At 35.6% G+C, this 24,819-nt stretch overlaps 1 protein-coding gene, 1 long non-coding RNA gene and 1 other non-coding gene across 14 annotated transcripts in view; 2 read left to right on the top strand and 1 right to left on the bottom strand.

Moving 5' to 3' along the window:
* Positions 1 to 1,005: 1,005 nt before the first annotated feature.
* LOC123874936 (AMP deaminase 2) overlaps positions 1,006 to 24,819 on the top strand; it is a 45,981-nt gene continuing 22,167 nt past the window's right edge. For 2 of the 7 annotated variants that reach the window (XM_045920515.1, XM_045920516.1), the window contains exon 1: positions 1,007 to 1,189. In XM_045920515.1, the coding sequence (XP_045776471.1) occupies positions 1,081 to 1,189 (109 nt within the window). In that variant the 5' untranslated portion in view covers positions 1,007 to 1,080. Of the gene's footprint in view, positions 1,190 to 3,202; positions 3,328 to 9,223; positions 9,373 to 14,925; positions 15,010 to 24,819 lie in introns of those variants that run through there. The other 5 variants (XM_045920513.1, XM_045920510.1, XM_045920514.1 and 2 more) reach the window with 5 other exon arrangements.
* Positions 3,239 to 9,050, top strand: LOC123874969. 6 transcript variants are annotated; one of them, XR_006798040.1, is made up of 2 exons: positions 3,239 to 3,369; positions 8,983 to 9,050. It is a non-coding gene; the product is annotated as an uncharacterized LOC123874969 (long non-coding RNA). The 6 variants fall into 6 exon arrangements; XR_006798042.1 differs by having other exon boundaries at positions 3,246 to 3,369; positions 9,024 to 9,050; XR_006798041.1 differs by having other exon boundaries at positions 3,257 to 3,369; positions 9,012 to 9,050.
* Trnay-gua lies at positions 10,083 to 10,171 on the bottom strand. The gene is given in 2 exon segments: positions 10,083 to 10,118; positions 10,135 to 10,171. It is a non-coding gene; the product is annotated as a tRNA-Tyr (tRNA).

The raw sequence follows: 24,819 nt of genomic DNA, 5'->3' as shown, positions 1-24,819 counted from the left end.
GATAATGTCGTCTTTTGAATGGTCAAAATAATTTACCACTGGTTCGGAATGCCGTTCCTAGTTCCTACCGAGAAGAACCAGCAAGAAACTGCAATAATATGACAAAACGCTTTTCATTCTGAGAGATCTGTGTTCAGCTAGTGAGTCGGCGATGACTGTTACTTGTTGATAATGATGGCGATAACTATACGGAACCAAGTTTTATGAAACGCTCATTTATACTTTATCGTTCAACGTTCATGTAGGTACATCCATTGCGAAAGTGTCTGTCTGTCTGTCTGCTACCTTTTCACGGCCCAACAGTTTAACCGATTCTGATGAAATTTGGTACAGGGTTAGCTTATATCCCGGGGACGGACATAGGCTACTTTTTATCCCGGAAAATCAAAGAGTTCCCACGGGATCTTTAAAAACCTAAAGCCACGCGGACGAATTCGCGGGCATCCTCTAGTATCTATACTAATAAATAAAATTGGAGTGTCTGTCTGTAATATCGAAATAACTACCGCATATTAAGGTCATATGGTTATTTGAACGATACCATAACGGAATCACACGTTTTTAAAATTTTTGTCTGTCTGTCTGTCTGTCTGTTTGAAAAGGCTAATCTTCGGAACGGCTGAACCGATTTTGACGGGATTTTCACAGACAAGTAGAGAATTGACCAGGGAGTAACATAGGCTACTTTTTTAACCGACTTTCAAAAAGGGAGTTGTGTTTTTCTACCTATGTACACCGAAATCTCCGAGATTTCTGAACCGATTTGCGTCATTTCTTTTTTAATCGATAGAGGAACTTTGCGACATTGTTTCATAAAAAATTTGGATTTCAACTCCTCAATCCTGATGCTGCAGGGGATCTGACCAATCCACGCGGGCGAAGCTGCGGGCATCAGCTAGTAAAATATAAAATCCTTCCCAGGCAGCGGCGTGCGCCGCCGCGCCGTATCGTTTATTCGTTTCCCTCCAGCACACTTACATACCTATAGGTAGGTAGATTATATAGACTGTTCACGCTAGTATCGGCTTCTAACGCATTGCGGACGGTTGTTTACGTTACGTTGCGAAAGATATTATTGTTATGGCCGCCGGGTTTGTAGGATCAACCAAGAGTTTTCCGTTTTCCTTCGACATGGATATTGAGGAAGAGGAGCCGGGAAGGAACACTCCACATCTCAACAAGAGAATAGGTTAGTATTGCATTTGCTTTCTTGTGTTTAAGTTAGTTAATGGTTAGCTGTTATTACAATAAGTTGTCACCATAACATTGTAACTAGGTAACTATGTAACTATTCAGGTATGTTTTTCATCCATAAGCTGTTTTGTAACCTAATTCTGTGATTATGCTGTTTTATTTATACTGGATGCAGTGTAGGTAATAAATATCGGAATAAGGTACTCTTTACTGTACTCTAGCTATTTTATGTATAATTTTTAAAATGTTTTCATTTTTTCGTGCATTTTTCACAAAAAAAAATATAGGCATCTAAACTAAACGAAAAAATTGTTTTAGAGATACTATCGTACTATGACCGGCACAAGAGTACACGATCAAGCAGGTAGGCCTATTTTGATTAGAATGCCAATCATTTTCGATAGTTTCAGCACTTCAGTCTTCACGTTTAAAACGTAGGTAGGTATGTACCTATTGGAATATTCCCGTAGTTAGCAATATGTCTCACTTTTCTCCCCAGCCACCATATTTTGTATAAACCGACTATCTATGAAAGGTTATGGTCTCCGAACTAACAGGGGGTCAGAAATAGCGTTTCCTCTCAATCGGGTAATAGAAGATCGATATCCCCGGCTGTGAGAACAGCTGACCATAGGCCTACATAATAAGTAGATACATAGTACTTACCTACCAGTACCTACCTGCAGCTATACGAAAATTAGGTATACCTAGATATACGAATTACGAACCTAACATAGAATGTCCCATCAATAACATGAAATATCTATCTACTTGATAGGTAGGTATCTACTTTGGGGTAAGTTAGGTCGGTATCGTCTTAGCTCAAAATATTTTGACATGTAGCAGCCAGTCATGAAGGTGCCTATCTAACCTAGATACCTACCTAGGTACTAACTTTATCTTTTGAATAATATCTGATACGCTGATAAAATATCGTAATTTACACCTTTGTGATAAAATTTAATTTATCATAGTTCAGAGGGTTTTTCTTACACGGTTTGTTGCGACGTCTGGCTCGGAAATGAAATATTTCATACACACAAAACATGTTTTCATAATTATATACGGATCCCTTAAAGAGCGAGGTCTGATTCGCACTTCGATAGGTTTTCTGTTCACATTAAATTTTACATAGCACAAAGACCTTTAAATAGAACTTACTTCTAGAGTCCTTTATTAAGAACCTACTTAATAATATCTATGACATACCACGCCGAACCTCCTCTTTTTTGAAAGTCGATTAAAAACTATGGAATTCTCAAAATTAGATGAAAATTCAAAAAAAAAAAGGTCAAGTGCGAATCAAACTCGTACGCAGAACGATCCGTACCATCGCTCAATAAATAACACTTTCTATTTTTTTGGTGATGTAACCACAAATTCACAGTTTTCGAATTTTTCCCTTGACTTGTGCTATAATTATAAGACATTGCTCCCTGCCAAATTTCATGCCTCTTGATCAACGGGAAGGGCCCTATAGGTTTTCATTTTCTTGACGGGTCTTGACAGACAGACAGATAGACAACGAATTAGTGATTCTGTAAAGGTTCCTTTTTTCTCCAGTAATACGGAACCCTAAAAGACTAAGAATGCCTCTCTACATATTTTTTGTTCCGTTTGCCGTGGATACCCTGAAGAGCCCTGGGGCCAGTGCAAAAAACTTTTTACGAGACATTTCACCGCGATTAATAGCCTCATCGGGTGACAGAAGGGCTGGCTTACTTTTTGCGCAACGGATCAGCCTGGCTGTCTAGCGTGGTAATGCAGCCAGTATTCTTGACTACGCAGGCATGATTTGTACAGCTACTCGTAGCTTTAAGTTTTATTGTAGTTACTTAATATTTTCGTCTAAATTAAAAAAAGTATGAAACGTTGCCTGTACGCTAATCAAGTGTAAACCATCTCAAATTCTCACGGCATGACTCCGTACCGCCATGACATGACAAATCGCCAATAGGACGTAGAACTTTCATTGTTCTGCACACTGAAACTGTGTTTATATTTACGACGATCGCTGCGCGCGCGCAGTTCGCCTCTAAACACTACTGAAACAACGTCTCAAATAATCTTCAGGACAATAAACATTGTGTTATCCGTGAAAGTGTTGAAAAAAACCATTTAAAGATTTTGATCGTGAGTTTTGATTGCAAGTTCCCGCGGTTAATTTGGTAGCGCGTATGTACTAATGTAACCTGCACAGTTGTTAGCGATGTATCATGATTATTTGTTGACTGAAATCATTCCCACTATGCCATACATTCAGTTGTGGAGAGCTAAGGTATTGCGTCATCTAACGTCGTTATCTGATGCAGCGCGGTGTTACTAATTACACCGATAAACTATAAATCCTCTAATAGTTGTGTACGTTGCATGTTGACTGAAATAGCTGAAAGTTATGTCTATTGAGCTACGTCATACCATCATCATCATCATTGGCAAACTTCACACACCTTTGACAGCATTACGGAGAGCTCCCAGGTATGCTGGTTTCCTCACGACGGCGACGGTTTACCTTCACCGTTAAAGCAAGTGATAAATTATCTATGTGCTTAAAACACACATACATAGGTACCTAGTTATCTCCGAAAAGTTATAGGTTTGTGCCCGGGTTCGAAGTTTCGGACCCCGACCATGCGACTTTTTTTTGAGCTACAAAGGTACCTACGAGACAAAAAATTACAGCTTCCTAGGTAGGTTGTAAATTGTACATTTGAAAAGAGCAACCGCCGAGTTTCTTGCTGGTTCTTCTCGGTAGGAACAGCATTCCGAACCAGTGATAGATTATTTTGACGATTCAAAAGCACTTGTAAAAGTTTAATTGAATAAAAATAATTTGAATTTGAATTTGTAGATATCTGAACTCTGGAGGTAGAAGGGCTGGTAGATCGTAGAAACCATTCTTGATTTGCTAATTGTTAAAATCTCAAACGTGCTCGCTTCGCTTGCGTTAATCTACTTTTTACTAATCTACTCTATAAATGGCAAAGTATGTTTGTCTGTCTTGTCTGCTAGCTTTCCACAACGCATCGGTTGAACCGCGTTGCACGAAATTAATACACAGGGGATAGACATGCGTTAATATCAGGTATAATCTATGTATCTCCATTCCAATCAGCCAAATCCGTCCAGTAGTTTTTTGCATGAAACAATCCAAACACATACAAACTCGCGTTTATAATATTAGTAGGATAGGTCTTTGACTCTTCAGAAGCGTAGTGCGAGCGGCTGGCGCGGCGTGCCCAAACGGTCAGGTGTTGGCAGCTACTATCGCTGAAAATACTTGTACATGTAAGTGATTTATATAGATATGCCTTGCGAAAATCAGCGCAGTTTCCGTGCCTGTTCACATATGCAGAAACAGTAAAACATAAAAATAACATCTTTAATAATCCTATGGGGTTTGATGGTGATTATGGTGTTTCCACTGCAGGTCATAGGTCTCTTGTGCCGCGGTATTGCGCCGCGCGCCTCCTAAATACAGCGGCTCCTTGCACCTCGTTTGATGTCATCTGTCCACATAGTAGCAGGGGCCCTACAATAATATTTCAATATTTTTTTGAGATTTTCATACAATCTTTGTATGAATATGTCAAAACAATATTGAAACACTAGCTGATGCCCCCAGCTTCGCCCGCGTGGATTGGTCAGATCCCCTGCAGCATCAGGATTGAGGAGTTGGACTCCAAATTTTTTATAAAACAATGTCGCGAAGTTCCTCTATCGATTAAAAAAGAAATGACGCAAATCGGTTCAGAAATCTCGGAGATTTCGATGTACATAGGTAGAAAAACACAACTCCCTTTTTGAAAGTCGGTTAAAAAAGTAGCCTATGTTACTCCCTGGTCAATTCTCTACTTGTCTGTGAAAACCCCGTCAAAATCGGTCCAGCCGTTCCGAAGATTAGCCTTTTCAAACAGACAGACAGACAGACAAAAATTTTAAAAACGTGTGGTTCAGTGTTGGTATCGTTCAAATAACCATATGAGCTTAATATGAGGTAGTTATTTCGAAATTACAGACTGACACTCCAATTTTATTTATTAGTAAGTATAGATTAGTATAGATTATTACCCTAAGGGGTGGTAGTAAGACCCCAGGTCTGCCAACGCAACGGTTTTGGAAGTGAGGTCCATTCTAGCATCTTGGGACCCCAACGTCTATCGGTTCTTCGAACTATGTGCCCTACCAATTTCCACTTCAGCTTCGCAACTCGAGCTATGTCGGTTACTCTAATTCGTCTGCGAATCTCTTCATTTCTGATTCATATACGTATTAATCTCTATTCAAATGTGGCCGTTAAAAATAGCCGTCTTTAAAATGTTACATTTATCAAAGACTAGCTGATACCCGCGACTTCGTTCGCGTGGATGTAGGTTTTTTAAAATTCCCGTGGGAACTCTTTGATTTTCCGGGATGAAAAGTAGCCTATGTGCTAATCCAGGGTATAATCTATCTCCATTCTAAATTTCAGCCCAATCCGTCCTGTAGTTTTAGCGTGAAGGAGTAACAAACATACACACACACAAACACACACATACAAACTTTCTCCTTTATAATATTAGTGTGATGCCCCTAAAAGATAAACGGTAGCCAAGTTTAAAATACCATCGGATATCTATCTTAATCTTTGTGTCAGAGACAAATTAATTGTTTTCCGATGGTTCATAATCAACCCGGGTGGCAGTTGGCAACGTTTCGGCTTCGAGTGCTAGACATCAACAGAGATAAATCATAAATAACTACGGTCTACTGTTTCATCGGGTATAAGCCCAAGAACACAACGGCACCAAATTAGCCATCCATCTTAGACTGTATTTAGAGTTATCACTTACCATCAGGTGATATCGCAGTCAACGGTTAATTTGTGTACATAAATCTATACTAAATTTATAAAGAGGTAAAGTTTGTAAGTTCGTTTGTAGATAGTAATCTCTGGAACTACTGAAGCGATTTTGAAAATTCTTTCACCAATAGAAAGCTACCTACATTCTTTCCGAGTGACATAAGCTGTATTTTATTTTAAGCGCCCATGCAAAACCGGGGCGGGTCTAAAAATATCCATACTTCCAAAAAAAAGTTGTGATAGCATAGTGGTTAAGACATCGGGCTCCTTTTCGGGAGGGTCGGAGGTTCGATTCCAGGCATGCACCTCTAACTTTTCAAAGCTATAACACCTATGCAATTAAATATCACTTGCTTTGACGGTGAAGGAAAACAGTGTACCTAAGGAAATCTGCATACTTGAGCAATGAACGCTTGTCTTTATTCACCTGGGAGCATTGTCACTATAAGATGAGGTACGCAGTAGTAGCGAGGTAACTTGGCGCGGGAACCGGGTTTGCCTGACTCAGACATGCGTGGAGCATGTGGCACACTTGCTGACGTTTCATGGCTGATCAGATCTTAGATGAATAAGCAGATGCCTCGTTGTTGTCAGTGTCATACTGACATACATACATACATTGGAAATCTGGGAACTAGCCTCTTCAGCCAAAAGTACTTAATCATTTGTTGTAATTTTTTGGTAGATATGTATGTCTACTTATTATTCTAACTTCATTATAGGTGCATGCACCTAATTGTATTCCAATTGAGGAGGAAGGATCATCTTGAGAAGACCCTGCTATCCCGGAAGCGAGATATTGTATCCCACCCCAACCCCTTATAATCGTCGAACTCTACCTATAACAATTATTCTGAGTATTCCACTATGCACAAGACTATTAGAGTTTCATGAACTTCGTATTTTTAATTTCTATACACAAACAAAATTCTATATCTGAACCGCCACGTGGCGCGCTGCTACAAAAGATGAAATAAACAGAAGTGCTGTTGCTCTTAATTCCGTGACCTTCCTCTAAATATAGCTCTCTGCATCCCGACTCGCGAGCGCGAAGCATAAGCATAAATTTCACAGAAAAGTCTGAGTTTAATTTTAAATTTCCTTTTCAAAATATTTTTTACGATGTTGATGTTAACGGTCTGCGAACGGACGTCCTCTAAATTAATTATAGTGCACAAATATAATGCAAGAACGCATTCTTAGGATATAAAAATGATTATAACCTCAAAATTGCCAGCAAGAGGCTGGCCATGCTTGTCGTAGTTGCAAGTGTAGTGTGGAAGATGAGCCTCTAGCACGATTAACTGACGATATAAAGAGGGTGGCGGGAAGTGACTAAGTAGATGTACCTACCAGGTTTCGTTAGGTGACGCTCTTTAAGAAAGACTTTCTTTTGGCTGACCCGCCAATTGCAGTCAGACCTTCAAAAGACAAGTAAGTAGGTACCTGCTCCACTTTTACCTACTCACCAATTACCACTTCTTCACAAACCGTGCCTTTTTTCGTGAGGAAAATCCATCATGAATACCACCGACCACGGGAGCACATTGGTTATGTCGGACTCCTACCGACAAAAAACTTCCTAAGTTCCCACTGTTGACGACGGAACACAAAGGTCCGGTGACTCCTCGTTACTCTGCAATCAGACCACTGAGGCACTACCTGCACCCAAAACTTAAGGGTAGCTGGGAGATATTATGCCCTAGGGCACACGTGACATGGGCTAGTGCCCGCATTCCAGGCTATGAGGCCAGCTCTATATTATGGTAAGAAGCCCGTCAGCTTCGAGGCAGGCTTCCTTACGGGTGCGGCGCATAAAAAACGCTTTCCTGGTAAGGCCCTCTAAGCCTGCAGTCTTGTTTTAGGTTTTCGTTCGGTTGGGCTAGTATCGAGTTCAAGGCTTTCGTGCTATAATAAAAATATACCTACTTATATATCTCTGGTTGTGGAATGTGGGGCGATAGGCGATCACAGCCTTGCGTGGGGGTATTAAACGGAACTATAAACTGGGTGGCGTTGGGCCCGGAAACGAAACTTTCATCGGATTAGACTACAACTTCAGCCATATCGCGATAGAGTCACCCTGTAGGAAGTATTTCGATATTCACTGCGTCAAAGTTCCGATGCAACCCTAGAGTTAGCACGGAAGTCGTGATAGTCATCATTCGTAATCGCAATCGTTGCCATTGGCTGAATTCATAGTATTTTTGCTGTGTTAATGCAGACTACAGAGTGCCAACCATTCCGAGGTTCATACGGTAAATGTCAAGACGCAGTCCTGGATTGTCCACCACAGGCAATGTAGAGCCCAGCGTTTTTTTGGGGTCATTTGAGATGAGAGATGAGACATTTTAAACTTTGCTATGAAACTTATCGCTCTGAAAAGTATAGAAATACTGAACACGCTTCGAACTTTCTATCAATTGATATTTCATACCCATTCAATTTTTCGGGAAACTTCGCAAAATATTTCAGGTTTATTTAAAAGACGTGAAATTCACAAAATAATTAACTCTATACTTTATTCGATTGTAAAGTGGAGAGAGGCTGGGAGCCTCAAGGTTTGCGTTGTCTTGGAGGCCTATTTATATAGGCCTAATCCGGCCTTGATCAGGTGGTAAGCAGATGAAAGCCGCAGTCAATAACCTATCGTCGATAAGAAACCTACCAACTGTTTCATCTACTCCATTACACAAATTAAACTACTTAAATCCGTCCATGTTCCTTAATGTAGGGTCCATAAGACGCGTTATCACCATCAATCACTTTCTGTCGCTTTTATCATCAAGTCTTCAGTAACACCAGCTCACTGCAAATTGATCAGTTTTGTTATTATAGCGGTGAGACGTTACGTAGTGCATTATTTTTGTAAAATAACTGCATTTTACCTAATTTGTATTATATTTACCGTGAAGGGAACTTGCAATGTTTTTGTTTAATAATAGTGTACTAATTTTGTGAATCTTTATGTGAGGAATTTGAACAGTCATTCTGGAGGTGTGGACTGTGGTTGCAAAAACTAAATTCAGGTCACAATTGAATACTTGGGATCTTAAAATTATTCATAGGTGTACAAATTGACCCAAGATAAAATCTCTATAGGTACTTAATTATTATTTTAGATTAAGTACAGATTTAAAGTTTGTTAAATGTTGGGACTAAAGTGTGTTATATCATATTATTTATACCTAGGTACTTATTACGAGTAGTTTTTGAAGATCTATGTTTTTGAACTAAAAAGTGATAAAGTGCTACAAGTACAATGTCGTCGAGAGGCGTTCAGGATGGGTCTCGCTCGCCACTAATCATCACTGACTCGTTTTTTGATGATGCCCGTAAGTCTATGATTAATATGTTTTTTATATACACTAATATTATTTTTAAAGAGGTAAAGTTCGTAAGTTTGTTTGTTGGAAGTAATCTCTGAAACTACTTAACTGATTTTGAAAATTCTCTCACCAGTAGAATGCTTTATTATTCCTGAGTGATAAAAGACTACATTTTATTTTCAAAAAATTGGAGATCCTTGCAAAAATTGTAATAACTACCCGTGCGAAGACGGTGAACGAAAAGTAATTCTTCCTCGTCGAAACATGGGAATGGTGATACGACGATTGATTCCACAGATCATTCAATGATCTTTGGTTTATTCAGTAAAATTTTGTTTTCGTTTCACGCTCATTTTGATAGACGTTTCATTTCGAGTGAAGGATTCCGAATAAAAGACAGAAATGAACATAAAATGAACCGCCGTAAGTTTTTTTTAATTTAGATTTTAGATTGCTGTTTTTTCATTGGATTATTTGAAAGTAGGTACCTAAGGCTGTGGATGGCTGTGGTTTATGAAGCTTTCGTAAGTCTTTGGCAGTTTACCTATCCGTTAAAATAAAGCAATTTTTTTTTCTACAGGTGAAAGAACCTGGGTTCTTAGTTAAAATTTTTACAAAAAATATATCGCTTGTATTTTTATTGATTAATCTTTATTGAGATTAGCGAGATTTACGTGAGAGTAAAAAGTAATTAAATCTTTAAAAGACAAAAAGAATCCTTCGAGCCGGATTTGAACCAGCGACCTATGGATGACAATGTTCAAACCTCTACAGTCCACCGCTCTACCAACTGAGCTATCGAAGGCACGTGTGGGTTGTCGAAATTATGAGTCTGCATACACAAGGTTTTGCAATACTCTTTGTGAAGGGTGACGATCTTGTTTAAAATTATAATAAGGACTATTAATAATAGGGAATAATAATAAAGTTAATAGTAAGTTAATAGAATATTCCTACTGTATTTTTAATCTTAAACAGTTATTTTGTATATCTATAGTAAATAAATAATAATCTATTGTTGATGGAGAATTTACCTAGATAGTGATATCACTTGTTTAAAAATAATTAGTACAGTTTTCTTGATCAATAGATATCAGTCGTCTATTAATATTATAATCTTATCTAAGTTTATTTACAATATAACTAGGTGATGCCCGCGACTTCGTCCACGTAGATTTAGATTTTTAATCCCGTGAGAACTCTGATTTTACGGGACAAAAAGTACCTAGCCTATGTCCTACCTTGGATGCAAGCTATCTTTGTAACTTGAAAAGCTAGCAAACAGACGTGACAGCAAGTAGGTCTGTCTGACATACTTTTCAATTATGTCGAAATTAGTATTTTCGATATTAGTATGAAAGTCTGGATAATTTGGAAGTATGGATAAGTATTTATCACTATTAGTATGGATTATGAGAAAAATGCAATAAATAACTGCATAATATTATGTAATAATTATGTAGAATGATTTACTTATGGTTATATTATAATTTCAAGCGAAGCCTTTATTAGTTCTCAGAAATCTGATACAGCTATATCAGGAATCACCATTTAGCCAGAAATCAATATTTGTATCAGCGCACCCATACTCAAGCGTAGGTATATATACATATTATACAATAGATGGGTGTATATTTCCACGTGCAGTGTATTGTGGACTAATTGTACATTGTGTAAACAAAATGTTACACACATAATGAATCACTAAAACTATGTCTCGGCTTGCGGATTTTTCCTTTCAGTCCGACTGCGGCGAAGACCAAGAGGAGGGTAATGTGTTTGACCTGTGTGTATGTCCGCTCGTAACTACTCAACGGCTCTACCGATTTTGGTAAATGATAACTACTATATCGTACAAATATAACAATTCCGACCATCAAAAGGAGTATAATAGTACCTACTTTGAATAAATGATTTTGACTTTGACTTTGATACGTCACTGGATTCAACTTGATGGCGCAAGTGTCATTTTATGCGCTTTAATGTGCGGTCTGAAAAAGATGCCGTACAAAGTGCAAACCGCAGTCAGGGTTTTCGAAACTTTTACACGCTTTACAATAAATTCTTAACGATTTAAGAGAATATAACAATTTAGTCTTAATCATCATCCTCATCGTTAACCTACTGCTATGTCTACAGCTGGACTTAGCTCCACATGCCACGGACGAACTTTAGTACAAAGAGAGCCTGCAGGTTGCATCCCGGACTTGACATAGGCTTTTTATTATCCCGAAAACTCGAACAGTTCCCACGAAGTTTTGAAAACCTAAATGCACGCAGACGAAGTCACTAGTAGGAAAATAAATGCCATTTCGCAAATATGTTATTTATAGGTCACTAGCTGTACCCGGCATGCGTTGCAATGCCGTAAACAAACATGTTTTTTTTTATTCATATATATTTAGTTTTTTTGATGCAGGAACCATCTCGGGCGCCCTCAGAACTCCCTACCAAAGTTTCATAACAATCTGATGTAATGTTGGAGGCCCAAATAAAAGAGTTGTTAGTGGTTTGCGTGCTTTACTGATACTAACTCCTAATTCTAAGGTGCGTTACAATATATATATCTGTGCATCAAGTGCCGTGGGTCACATACTACACCTCCCAGGGCACTTGAAAAAAAAAAAAATTAAAAGTAAAACAATTTTTTTTTTTTTAGCCTATACACAATAAAAAAATAAAGTAAAAAATACACAAAGTAAAAAAATACACAGAAAAACATCCAGAAAAACAATAAAATCTGTCAAGTCCGAGAGGTATTTTCAATTCAATTCATTGTTCGTCAAATGCTGTTGGCCAAGCAGCATTTTAATAAGTCAATCAGTCAAAATCCTTTTTCGATTTCTCCACTAACCGTGTCTATCCGTGTGCGCGCGCGCTATTCTATTACATAAGTCATATTGTTCATTATATATTCAACTTATTCTCATCATAATTATTATTATGGCATAAATTCCTTTCATCATATTATTATTATTTCATTTATATTCTTAACCACTTTAGGTTAACCTTTTACTTCATATTTTCATTTATTATTTATTTATACTCCTATGCACAATTACTCTCACGCAGACAACTACTGTACAGCATGATCGAGATAAAAGGCGAGTATACATTCCAAACACAACAACTTGTAAAAAAAAATTAGTTGTAACGATTATTAACTGTACCATGATGTTCGGGTGATCAATCCGTCCACAATAGTAAAGCTAAAATCGATAAACTTATTGACACTTTCCCATTCCTTTCACAAAAAAAAAATCTTGCCATGTGTTATCTAATAACACTACCTATCTTCAATAATTTTCATACCATATACTTTCACAAATATTTTACACCGTTCCCAAATCATTTCCATTTCCATAATACCATTCCCAAAATGCCATTACTTCATTTATTTATATATTATTTTCATTACTATGGTACCTTTTGCTCCAGTCTTTCACGCAGACGAACTAGCGTACAACATGATCAAGAGATGGGCCGGTAACTCACATCACTTCTTATCCTCACATTTATATTATACTTTATAATCTCTTCCTATCTTTTAATTCCTATCGCATATGCTTACCAAACCAAACCTTACATTCTCTTCAAATAAAGCAAACCCCAACGTCTTCTGCTAAAAAAAAATAACTATTCTCATCATTCAATTCCTGAAGAAATCATACACTCTTTCAATACACTTCATATTTAAAACAAACCCTTACATCTTCTGCAAAAAAAAGTTAACCATTCTCATAATTCAAATCTGAAACAAATCATTACATTCCTTCGATGCGCCTTGCATCCATTATGCAAAAAAAATTTATACGTAAAATCCATGAGAACTCCTAAATAGTGTTCAAGTAGTCACGAGTCACGAGTCTATAAATCGACATATATCCTTGCATATATCCTGCTATCATTCATCATCAACGATGTTCAATACGTCACATATTTTTATTTGCCAAAACCTTTCATATGAAGATACTCGACAATATCGCTAAGTTATGAAATCAAAACAAATCGGAAAACAATTAAGTTGCTTAGTTATCAATTAGATACATTTTATCATTGTTCGGGTACCTACCTATTGTTTTTGAATTCAATGGCAATTATAGTATTGTAATACAAGACGAAAATGTGCGTATCAGCGTTTCTTTTGTATTTGATATGACCTATTTACTTTGGTCATCGGCGTCATATTCACATTGGATTGCATCACGAAATTCTTGATACCTAATATCATACCTAAGTAATGATTATTATTTAAAATCAGCTTTTAATAAAACGTAAAATACGAGTAAGGTGTTACCTCTACTCTTAACTAATCGGAACATTTTACTGCTATCAAAACATTACTTTCCTTCCATGACATTTGATCTTTGTGAAATAAATGAAATCTATGTTTCTTTCATAAATAAGTTACTCTTGATACGTTTTAATGTTAAACAAACTATAGGTAAATATGAGAAAACTTAATAACTGTAATCTATACTTCCTGAAAATTCACTCACAAAGAAAATCACCGATTTTCGATTTATAATAAACTTCTCACATAAATTACTTAATCGAATTCAAGAAATTAACCAATAAGATCGCGAATTCTTAAAGCATCGCTTTAAGTTAAAAGATACCTAAAACAAAATAATATCGGGGAAAAATTAGTACTTAGTCAAAATCACATACCGAAATTACTGCTAACGCTGGACCAACACATTTATTACAGCATGTACAATCTGGGTATAATCTGGCCTTGCGATCCTATATTATGTATTTTCTAAAAAAAATAAGCTGGAAAAAACACATTTTACAGTTAGATTATGCGAAGTCGCTCTACTAGTAAAGTCGAGAATTAAAGTCGAGTCAGGTCAAATAATGCAGTCAATACAATAAGAAAAAAAATTATTGTGTTACAAAATACAAATTGACTTAAACTGGACACCGTTAAAAAAATTACATGGTGGAGGCGCGCGCACACCGACTGGCAGGGTCGCCATGTAATGTTGGAGGCCCAAATAAAAGAGTTGTTAGTGGTTTGCGTGCTTTACTGATACTAACTCCTAATTCTAAGGTGCGTTACAATATATATATCTGTGCATCAAGTGCCGTGGGTCACATACTACACTGATCGTCGGTTTAGCCGCCTATTATAGAACACAAACATACAAACATTGATTTTTATAATATATAAGAAGATTAATTTGTATGTAAAATATGTAAATAGGTACCTACCACTCTTTTGATGGTAGTAGAGCCATACGCAGGCCAATTATAAATTATAAATTTATATTTTTATCATGTGCCATTTATATCGTAGGTGTTATTGTTCTAAGCGCTTACTTATCTTTTAACCTTGAAGTAATAAACCAAATGGCGTGATTAAACAGAGATTAACTCTAGACTCTAACCAACAATAGGAACCTATGCATACAAGGCGTTATAATGAGTATATTTGCATCTATTGTTGACGTGACGAACGTCGGGTCAATTTTTATCGTGGGCCAAGCCGTATGTGGCACTTGGTATCGGGCGGTTATACAGGCTTTGAGGTACAGTCAATCCTCACTCCTCCAGTCACTACGCGAACCTCCGTGAAAGCGCACACAACCGCGCCTCAATAACCTGCCTTAAAACGTCGGTCGCGTGGCATTTTGACTTGTATATTTTTAATTATATACGATATATTTTTGGATATTTAATCCCTCGTATTCACGTTATGTTTTATATACCGAGCTTTGGTGTTATATATGCCAATATTTTGTGTATGAAGCATAGTTTGTGAGCGCCTAAACAGCTGTTTGAATACGAAATGAGTGTTTGTGTTTCCTAGCACATATTTTAATGTTGCGAGCACACTTGAAATCGCGCAAAGTAATTAGGCACGGCATTAGCAGGATGCGGTTTTTGCTATTTTAGGAAAGTTGCTTAAAAAGTAGTTACTTACAATATATATATTTATTTTTAAACGTTTCTTGATTAAGTACATTTTTCGATTAGGTACAGTAGGTATGCAGTGGTATAGCACCCACAAATGATAGTATATGCTTGATTATTTTTAAATATACGTAAGATCCTTCGAATAAAATAATGTACCCTGAAAATAACGTTTTAATATAACTGTATGATTATATCATGTATTATGTTTATTCAGACGAAAGTAGGTAAATGATGTGAAATGTATATTTAGTTTAAAAACTCAGATAAGTAATATGTAATTAATAAAATAATGTTTCTTTTAAAAATATCTATGATTTATGTTGAATAAGAAATGACTTATTTATTCTAAAAAACCAATATAGCTATGTAGTTCTAATTAATGAGGCTCCACGTAGATCTACAAATCGATTATAATAATAATAAACGTGATTTATACTGATATAATATGGATAATTTTTGACATTAATAGCCTAGGATAAATCTTAATTTTATATCATTTTAATTTAAATTGAATTCAATTGATAAATGATCAATTATTGTGGAGATTAAATTTTGCACATTACTATCTTTGACAATTAATCGTGACAAAATTTAATTTACCACTATTAGTACAATTTTAAGCAATATAAATTTTACTAAATAAACAGACTGACATTTACTGACTGACTGCTAAAATCGGTGGGTCTAGAAGCATGAAATGCACAGGAGATTCTTATTGATATTATTGTGAGGTAGAAATTAAGAAATTTGTAACGGGATCTTTGAAAACTTAAATCCAGGTGGACGAAGTCGCGGGCATCAGCTAGGCATTAATAATTATATATCACTTAAGCTTTCATAGTGGTCCTCTTATCATGTAACCTTGCACCGGGCTAGGGAGGCAGTGGAATGATAAAACATTGCGTCACCCGGCTGAGGAACAAGCTTAAAATAGAATGACCCGAGATTTTCATCATAAATTCTAAACCATGAATGGACTTTTCTTCTCGTTCTTACGGCTCTTTTAATGATTCTGCACTTTGCAAGAGAAATGATATTTGTATAACACCTATATTGTGCTTTGAGCCGAATGGTTTTTTTCTTTAGAATATATTAGTTTATGAATTAACCACCCCGATTTCGGTCAAATGGAAATTTTAGTTTTTTTTTTTAATTGAAAGCCGAAATACTTAAAAAAAGCCTAATAATGTTCATGAATGGGTATAACTTGAAACTTGGTTCAATTTTAACCCTCAAATTATTCTACATCCCCGTCAACATAAAAAAACACCATAACCCGTACCTAATATTCCACTGTTCCACGTTTCGTGTGAAAATGTGATTACAGTTCATGATAGAGAATCAGCGCCCTGTATTGGTTTTTGAATCGCATCATTATTCTGAGCTCGTGTGTTCACGAATACAACAGAACTAGGTAGTTAATATAAACATGGACTGGAAATACAGTTTTGCTAACAATAACTGACAAAATTGAGTGGTTATTTTGATGTTTTTGTACCATTATATTACTAAAATAATATTACTAGCTCTTCGTTGAAGTTAACAATTTATCATTATTAGTTTTAACGAAGTACTTACCTAATTAATTTTGTGAATTTCATTTTAATGTTATAAACGTTCAAATTTTCATATAATAATGATACTATTATGAGATAAACAATAATACAATATATCAAAATAATGTAACTAAACACAGTTCAGAATTGGCTCTTCCGAGCTTGTAGACATAAGCGAATTAACTATGATTTGAATGCTGAGCAATTAAGGATCCTGAGTTGGTTTATTAGCTATGTCTTGTATTTGTGACACTGAATACCTACATAAAATAATCATGAAATTGGAAAGTCAATACAGTCCAGTGAAGTGGACAATGAGATCGTAAATTCGATGGACAAATAGGCAGCTACCCACGCCCTATAATTAAGGACAGTGACGTATCGATGGCGACACACTTACGAAAACCCGTGTTTACTACAATGTAGTTTACTACGTAATGTAAGCTTGGCCCATATTAATTATCTATAAAACATAGTTGGCGCCACTCAAATCATAACAAATCATAACATCATATTAGAAGGCGTCATTGATTGGCTGAAGTTGTTCAACATCTGATCGATAAACGTACTGTATATAAAATTCTTATAGTTTTTAGTTGATGAATTGTAGCATAATAAAGGATAATATTTGTAATCAATATATAAGATGAAAACATCTTTATTACTTAGATGATTTGTGAAACGAGCTTGATGATTTGTATATTAGTCACTAAGTTTATTCATTGTACAATTTGGATTGGCCGATAACGATAAGATAAAAAGGGGAGTGGCTAATAAACGTGGAGAGGTTACCTGTAAGAGTGGTTTTAAAACGACGACATTCGGAAATATACTAACGTAAGAGGAACAACATTTATTTGACACAAATGTAAAAGTTAATAAATTTAAATATGAAATAAAAGTATAATAATTTATCATAAAGATTGTGTTTGTGATTTCGTCAGACCTTACCCAAAAGGTCAGAAGAGGGACATCAAGAAAATATAATATTTTCTTGTCACGCTCACGACTCAGAGAAACAAGTGGAAATATACAGAGGAACGAGAAAGAAGTGGAGGTCTAGTAGACCACAGACATTTTGGAGCACAAGGCCAATATTTGGGCCTCAATATATCAAAGTACCTAGTCATGGCATCAAAGGATTTCTGGATAAACGGGTAGGATCTTTCCATGATTTTATTTTTATTGATAGCTATTAATGGTAATTTTTTTTTATTTTTATTTGTGTGGGTTTTCGTTTTGTTTGTTCTACATTTAGTTATCATTTTGTTAAAAAGCTTTGCTCCGAGTTGGAATGGAAATTATATAACGTTATGATACCTAGAATTACCCACATGTTTATAATTCATCTTGTATATTGGTTATACAAATGCGATCGACCTTCAAATTGTGGTTTAAATAACATTGAGGTATTTAGAAGGCTTATTTTACAATGAAAAATGAAAAATGTTTATTTACAAAATACAGTCTTGTACAATTTTCCTGTGTCTGGTGGTACCCGCACTAGGTTATCCTGTATCGTGGGTACAATGGAATAGATAGTGAACATAGTGTTAAACAATATAAAAAGTGTGGTTTACTTAATGATGGGCGTTATTGTTACTTTTAAGTAGTTTTCAGGATGTATCTACTATGTCCTGCCGGGGTTTTATTTCTCATTAAATGATTTCACAGGTGAATATCTCACGGAACGTGGTATTTCAATCTTCACACTTGTAATCGTGTGCCGAATTAGTTTGGTTAAGAGTTACGATAGGGATTTATTTTCACATACCTAGTGGTTTTGTTTTACGGAAGGTGAATTTCTGGATTTAGGTTCAATCGTTTGCTGCATTCATTGTATAGATAGATGTTTTCCTTTTTCTAGCACACAGTGACGCGATATTATCACACAGCACTCATTGGGCATCTTGAATGTTGTTTTGTGAAATTATTATTTTTTGTAAACCGCTTTGGGATAAGGTAGAAAAAGTTACATGAAATAGCTTTTCGTTTTACGCCTGCCAGTGAAATAATCCGCCTCTACTTGTAATGGTTACTGAGTGATTGGGGATATAAAATGTTAATTGATAAAAATGAAGGTGATCCGTTGTAATAAAGTAATAGTGACCAGGGTTAATAAATTGAGCATTTTGAGAAATATAAATCCTAAAATGGGTGTAAAAGTAGGTTTATCTTATCTGGTTATTCTTTAACTAAATTTAAAATTATGGTAGGTAGGTAGTCAGATAGTTTTAAATACGGGGTGCATAAATAAGTGTTTTTTTTTACAAAAGTGAGGAGAAATGTTTTCATTTATCTATTTTTACCACTTGAAACGCGTAATGTTTGAGTTTCAAACATAACTTTGCTGATAACAGCTCACCATGAACAACCCATGGCCGGCCCACTACTGAGCAACAAGTGTCTCCTCACAGAATGAGAAGGGTTTAGGCCGTAGTCTACCACGCTAGATAACAGCTAATTTACTTTTAATACTGGCACAATAATTTGAGTACTACGAGTAGTAGGTAGGTATAGTATATGGGCAGCGGGGTTTTTTTTTACCTGTATTCACGCAATTAACTGTGTACTGCCGCATTTAAATGCAATATGATTTTGTTTTTATTGGAATAACATCGCTTGGCGGGTTAAATTCCTGGCAAATGTTCTATTAAAATTAGAGTAAGTTTTTTTTTAATGGTAATATACCTACAGTACTGCCCTTAGGGCAGGGCGCGATAATAAGTACCTACTACCAAAATACTATTTTCTTTGTTGTACGCAAGAAATTTTAGGCAAATATCTTTGCACTACGCTCGCGTTTGTGGCATGACATTATCCCAGAAATATATTTTAAAAAAAATTCACGCTCGCTTGACTCGCTTCGCGATAGTTCAGTTTCGATATGCATTTAGTTAACAAAACTCTCAGGAAACCACGTTTGTTGTGCTCTCGAAATTGATCAGTCTATTTGATAAAATCGAAATGCGGTGCCTTATAAATTTCGCTTAGGAGCGCCGGTAGTATCTCATGATAATAATATGAATATTGATCATAATTTTTTTTTTAGGATGATTAAGCATTGAAGGGTTTTCGGCTGGTCTGGCATTTCGCCTGATTTTATGTTTTTGCTTATTTAGCGCGTTCAGGAAAGCTTTGACAACGTTTTATAACATGAGTATATATTTTTTTTTGTTTTAGTTACCCAAACAGAAAAAAAAAGCATTAAAGATGTGGGACCGAGGGATAAATCTAGTTTGATTTTTGGTTGGATTATGAAGTTGTAGTTAGGGTATTTAAAATAGAAAGATTTCAATTGTAGGAAATGATGTAAAACATGTTGAGGATAAGTTGTGTAATAAAGTCGATAATTCACTTGTTGGATGTCACGCGATCTATTGCGAGGAGGAATCTTTTTCTTGTCTCTGTTTTTATAAATACGGTGTTCTGACGGGTTTTTATTTACGTCTCGGATTATTGAATACTTTCGGTGTTTGATTGGACGGTTAGAGGTTGCAAAAGCAATCGCCCTCTAATTAAATCATTTATTTAGGCATTAGTTCAATTTGGATTAAATCTCGCGAAAAGCCACGGTGGCTGTCTCTCGCGCGTCTTGGAAAGACATTCCTAATGCCTGTTTTTCTGAGGGAGGGATGCATTATCAAGTGAGATGAGCTGCAATGTTTGCGGCTGATTATTTTGGAAAATTTGCAATCGTGGCAAGTGGAGTAAAGTTTGACTAAACTATTTAATGAACTAAGTATATAATGGATTTGGTGAATGGTTATATTATATAACATTTTGATAAATGGATGAATTTGAAGAGTGTATGTATGTGGTTGATGCACATTTGTTTCATATTTTTACTTAAGTTATAAAGTATTACATTTGGTGAGTAGTTATTTATATTTGGTAGGGTAGGTTTGATAAACAGGTAGTTATCTTGATTAATAAGTGAGTTATCATTTTATAAATGCGTACTTTAATGTTTGATGGACTGGTATACTTGATAAATGTGCATATTTTCATACTTCAAAGACAAGTTGTACCTATTAGTTTCTTCAAGCTTTTAGTTGCTGATAATTATATTAACATTCTTTAGAGCGCATGTCCTATGGACGAAATCGTTTATACATACTTTCACTGTTTGAAATGTTACAATCATAAAGATATAGTTATGACTAGAGGAGGTCATAGCTTGTTGCCGCTCTTGTACATCCATGTGTCGACTAGGTATTGTTATCTCAGTATATTTCAGGGAACCTCCGTTCGGGTGAAAGCGATAGCTGTTGGATAAATGCTTGTTGGGTTATCAGAAGACCGTGTAGTCTTCGATGAGGTTACTTGTAAATATTATAGCGAAATAGTAAGTTTAAAAATAGAATGAGGCTAAACTAAAAAAATGAGACAAAGATAAAAATAATAACTTAAAGCATTGAAACAGCATAAAGTGAAATAGTAACTTACAAACTATACATACATATTTACGAATTATGTAGATAGATATAGTATTACTGGATTACGTATATCAAATAAGAATACTGTCAGCTCATGTTTTGTTTTCGGCGTGGTAATTTTACGCTTAAAACTCATAAGAGATATCATGAGGTTCGCTTTCTGTAAAAGTTATTAGCTTTAACAGTTAATTGATTTATTACATTATTTATTTATTATACACTCAACAAGTAAAAGTATTTTGTTTTGACAAAATCCAAAGAAGTACCTATTGGATTAATAAGGCAAGGTACGAAGCATTGGCTGGATTTTACAACATTTAAAGTTTCCTGTTCATTTTTATCATTGAGTTAATTTGAGGCGGAAGGATCCTCTTGAAAATTTTTAAGATTAAGTTATTAGTAAGAAAGTATATTTTGCTTAGGTTAGTTTAAAATGTACAGCCGGTAATTTAAAAAAAAAATATATATATTTAATTTTACATAATAGGTGAAGCTGGTTGATGCACCAAAAATCGAATTATCATAGGAATTTAATTAAGCTAACATTTTTATTTATTATCAACTTCAAATATACAGTAGCAAACTGATTAGTTGGAATACATGCAGTGATTGGAATATTTAAGTTCCGATAGAAGAATCTATATCGTGGCTTGTTCCTTTATGGACAAGAATATTTTTTTTGACTCGTGGGACCACTTACACAAAATATCAACGTTCGGTTTGGAGGTCTTCCATGGCTATTCCTACAGTTCCATGACGTATTGAAGAGGTTAACACTTTGTCGCTCATCACATCAACCAGCACGGCATTTGGGTATGATGGATGGATGTAGATAGGTACACATTTGATGGGGGGGGTTTAGTGGTTTGTATCAATAGGAACCAGGGGTTGAATGAGGAAGGCTGAGGACAGTACGTGTGGTGCTTACTAGGGAAGGTTTATGTTCAACAGTGACCTTATGATGATGACGATGTAGATGACGATGATGATGATGATGGACGTACGAGGACGAATCTTTTACGAAACGAATAAAGGAAAATCGAACAGATGCGGGTCATTACGGTTAACATATAAAATAATGTATAAGGTACCTACTTTCTTCTAATCTTTATAATCGATCAGCTTGTGATAGAGATCTTGATGTCGTAGAGAATAGAGATGTATCGAACGGAATATTTATTTCATTTTTTTTCCTGCTATTATGTTGATATCGCTTTTCTCTATGAAAAGGAATTAATGATAAACTAATAGGTATCATTCGGCGGCGAGTCGCGACTGTGTCGTTCCCAGGGTCGAATTTGGTAGTTCTGCTTATGTTACTCGAAACGACAAAGTACGCCATATGGTGCATATTATGGCTAAAATAAAATATATAAGTATCATGTGAAATTATAAATCAAAGATTCTTTTTGCATGTAGATATTATATGGTTAGGAGGCACAAGTGACGCAACTACTGTACCCTGGCGTTTGTTTAACATTGTCCATTAATACTTCAGAATGTGGATTTTGCTAGGAAAACAATAGGTAATTGTAAGAAATATGGGAAGCGTAATCTGCATTAAAAGAAAAAGTTTGAATTGGAAGCAACCAGGCATAGGATTTTCATACATCCGTAATCACGTTCCTTTCAACTCTCTAACTATCACGGTTCACGATACGCCGTTCACGGTTCAGGCCGTGACGCACGTGCAGACGGACAGACGGACGGAGAGCAGAGGTTTAGAAAATAGGGTCTCGTAGGCACCCTTCGAGGGGTACGGAACTGGAGAAAACTAAATTATAATAATGATAATAGGTTTTCTAGGTTACCAAGTAAAATTACTTCTCTTAGGTCGGATTGTATTATGATGGATGCTTATGAAACAAAATTAAATGAACGGTCTACTCAAAGTGTTTTATGTTTGCAGGATCCAAGGATGTTGGAAATGAATAAATGAGGAAAAGAAAGACCCAAAACTAGGTATGGGTCAGGGACACAAAGTCCCAAGGAAGGAAAGCCCCGAGGTTACGGGCTATGGACAAAAAGTCCTATAGGAGGAAGGAGGTAGACCCTAGGATAAGGGTCATTAAAAATTTGGATCTGGAGGGAAAGAACCCTAGGATAAGGGTCATTAAAAATTTGGATCTGGAGGGAAATAAGGACAATCACATATGTATCCCGGTAGAAGAGAGACGCGCCAAGGCTCGGAATCCGCGATTTTCCAATAAGAAGGGAAGAAGAAAATATGTGCGTAAAACTATTGCGTTGAAAGTGTATGAAAATGTTTTGTGATTTAAATCGAGAACTGGCGGCGATTAACTTTAAGTTTAGAGAGTTTATTTTATCAAAAGGACAAGAAGTTCACTTACACATATTCATATTAAGAATCGCTCCCGATTCTAAATATAAATATAGAAGAAAACATAATCTTTAAAGGTATGGTGACTATACAATAATATAAAAAGTCAAAACACGTTATATTCGTTAACAAACTATACCTACATCTAGCTAAGATATCTATGGTGTTTGACACTGTTTGATTAAACTTTAAACTTTGTAAAAGATTTTTCCTCCAGTATGAGTTTCGGCAAGTACATTATGTAGTAGAGCTAGGTAGTTTACATACCATAATTAGTCCTAGCTTTATGTAATTGTAGCATAATAGGTATGTTCGTTTTGTGTACCATATTTATGAGATTTAGCTTTAAAGTGATGCGTGTATGTACGGACTTTAATAGTATTTTCCTAACAAATAGACATATTTTGAATTTGTATAATTGACTTATATAATATAGTTCATCAGTTTTCTTATATAATTCTTAAGTGGGAAGGAGAGTCTAGTTGGAAAAGAACTTTTAACAATTTATTTTGAGATACTTGAAACCCTTTAAAGTAGTTTTTAGTAATTAGTTTTACATGCTCATCCCCAAATCTCTATTGAGTGTTCCTGTAAAATATTGGCTTGTGAGTTACAATTGATGCTTCGGACTTTATGCATATACCTACCTTCTTTGATTAAATTGAGGCCTCCTTTAGTTGCTACTGGTCTCGCAATTTTTGATATCTTTATGATTTTTGAAAAATTATTTATAAATTTAGAGTGTCTGCATCTTTTTATTTTAATATTAGCGGAAGAGAACAGAAAAATGAATTTTAGATTAAAGGCTAAATTTGAGTGCTACTGTAGACTGGCAGGTAAAGTTGCGAGGGTAAATAGTTTGGAATTGAATTGAGTTTATCTGCTATTTTCTAATTATATCGGATGGAAAGGGTTGCTGCGAGTGCTCTAAAATTAAGTTGCAATCATAATCAATACCAATGTATCAATAAAACTGTATATTCCTTCTAGTTAAGTTAGCAAGAATATTAATTTAATTAATTACTATCTTAATTTTTTTTTTGTTTTGTTGAACTAAGTCTTTGTCATTTTGGTTTTAATTTTTTTTTAAAAGCGATGAGACTCGCTTAAAACAGGATGGCCGAGCTGTAAGCTTGGCCCATATTAATTATCTATAAAACATAGTTGGCGCCACTCAAATCATAACAAATCATAA

Source organism: Maniola jurtina, chromosome 19 (assembly GCF_905333055.1).
Source record: "Maniola jurtina chromosome 19, ilManJurt1.1, whole genome shotgun sequence".
NCBI classification, from domain to species: domain Eukaryota; kingdom Metazoa; phylum Arthropoda; class Insecta; order Lepidoptera; family Nymphalidae; genus Maniola; species Maniola jurtina.
Note: the sequence above shows the minus strand (reverse complement) of the source record. Positions and strands in the feature narration are given on the sequence as shown.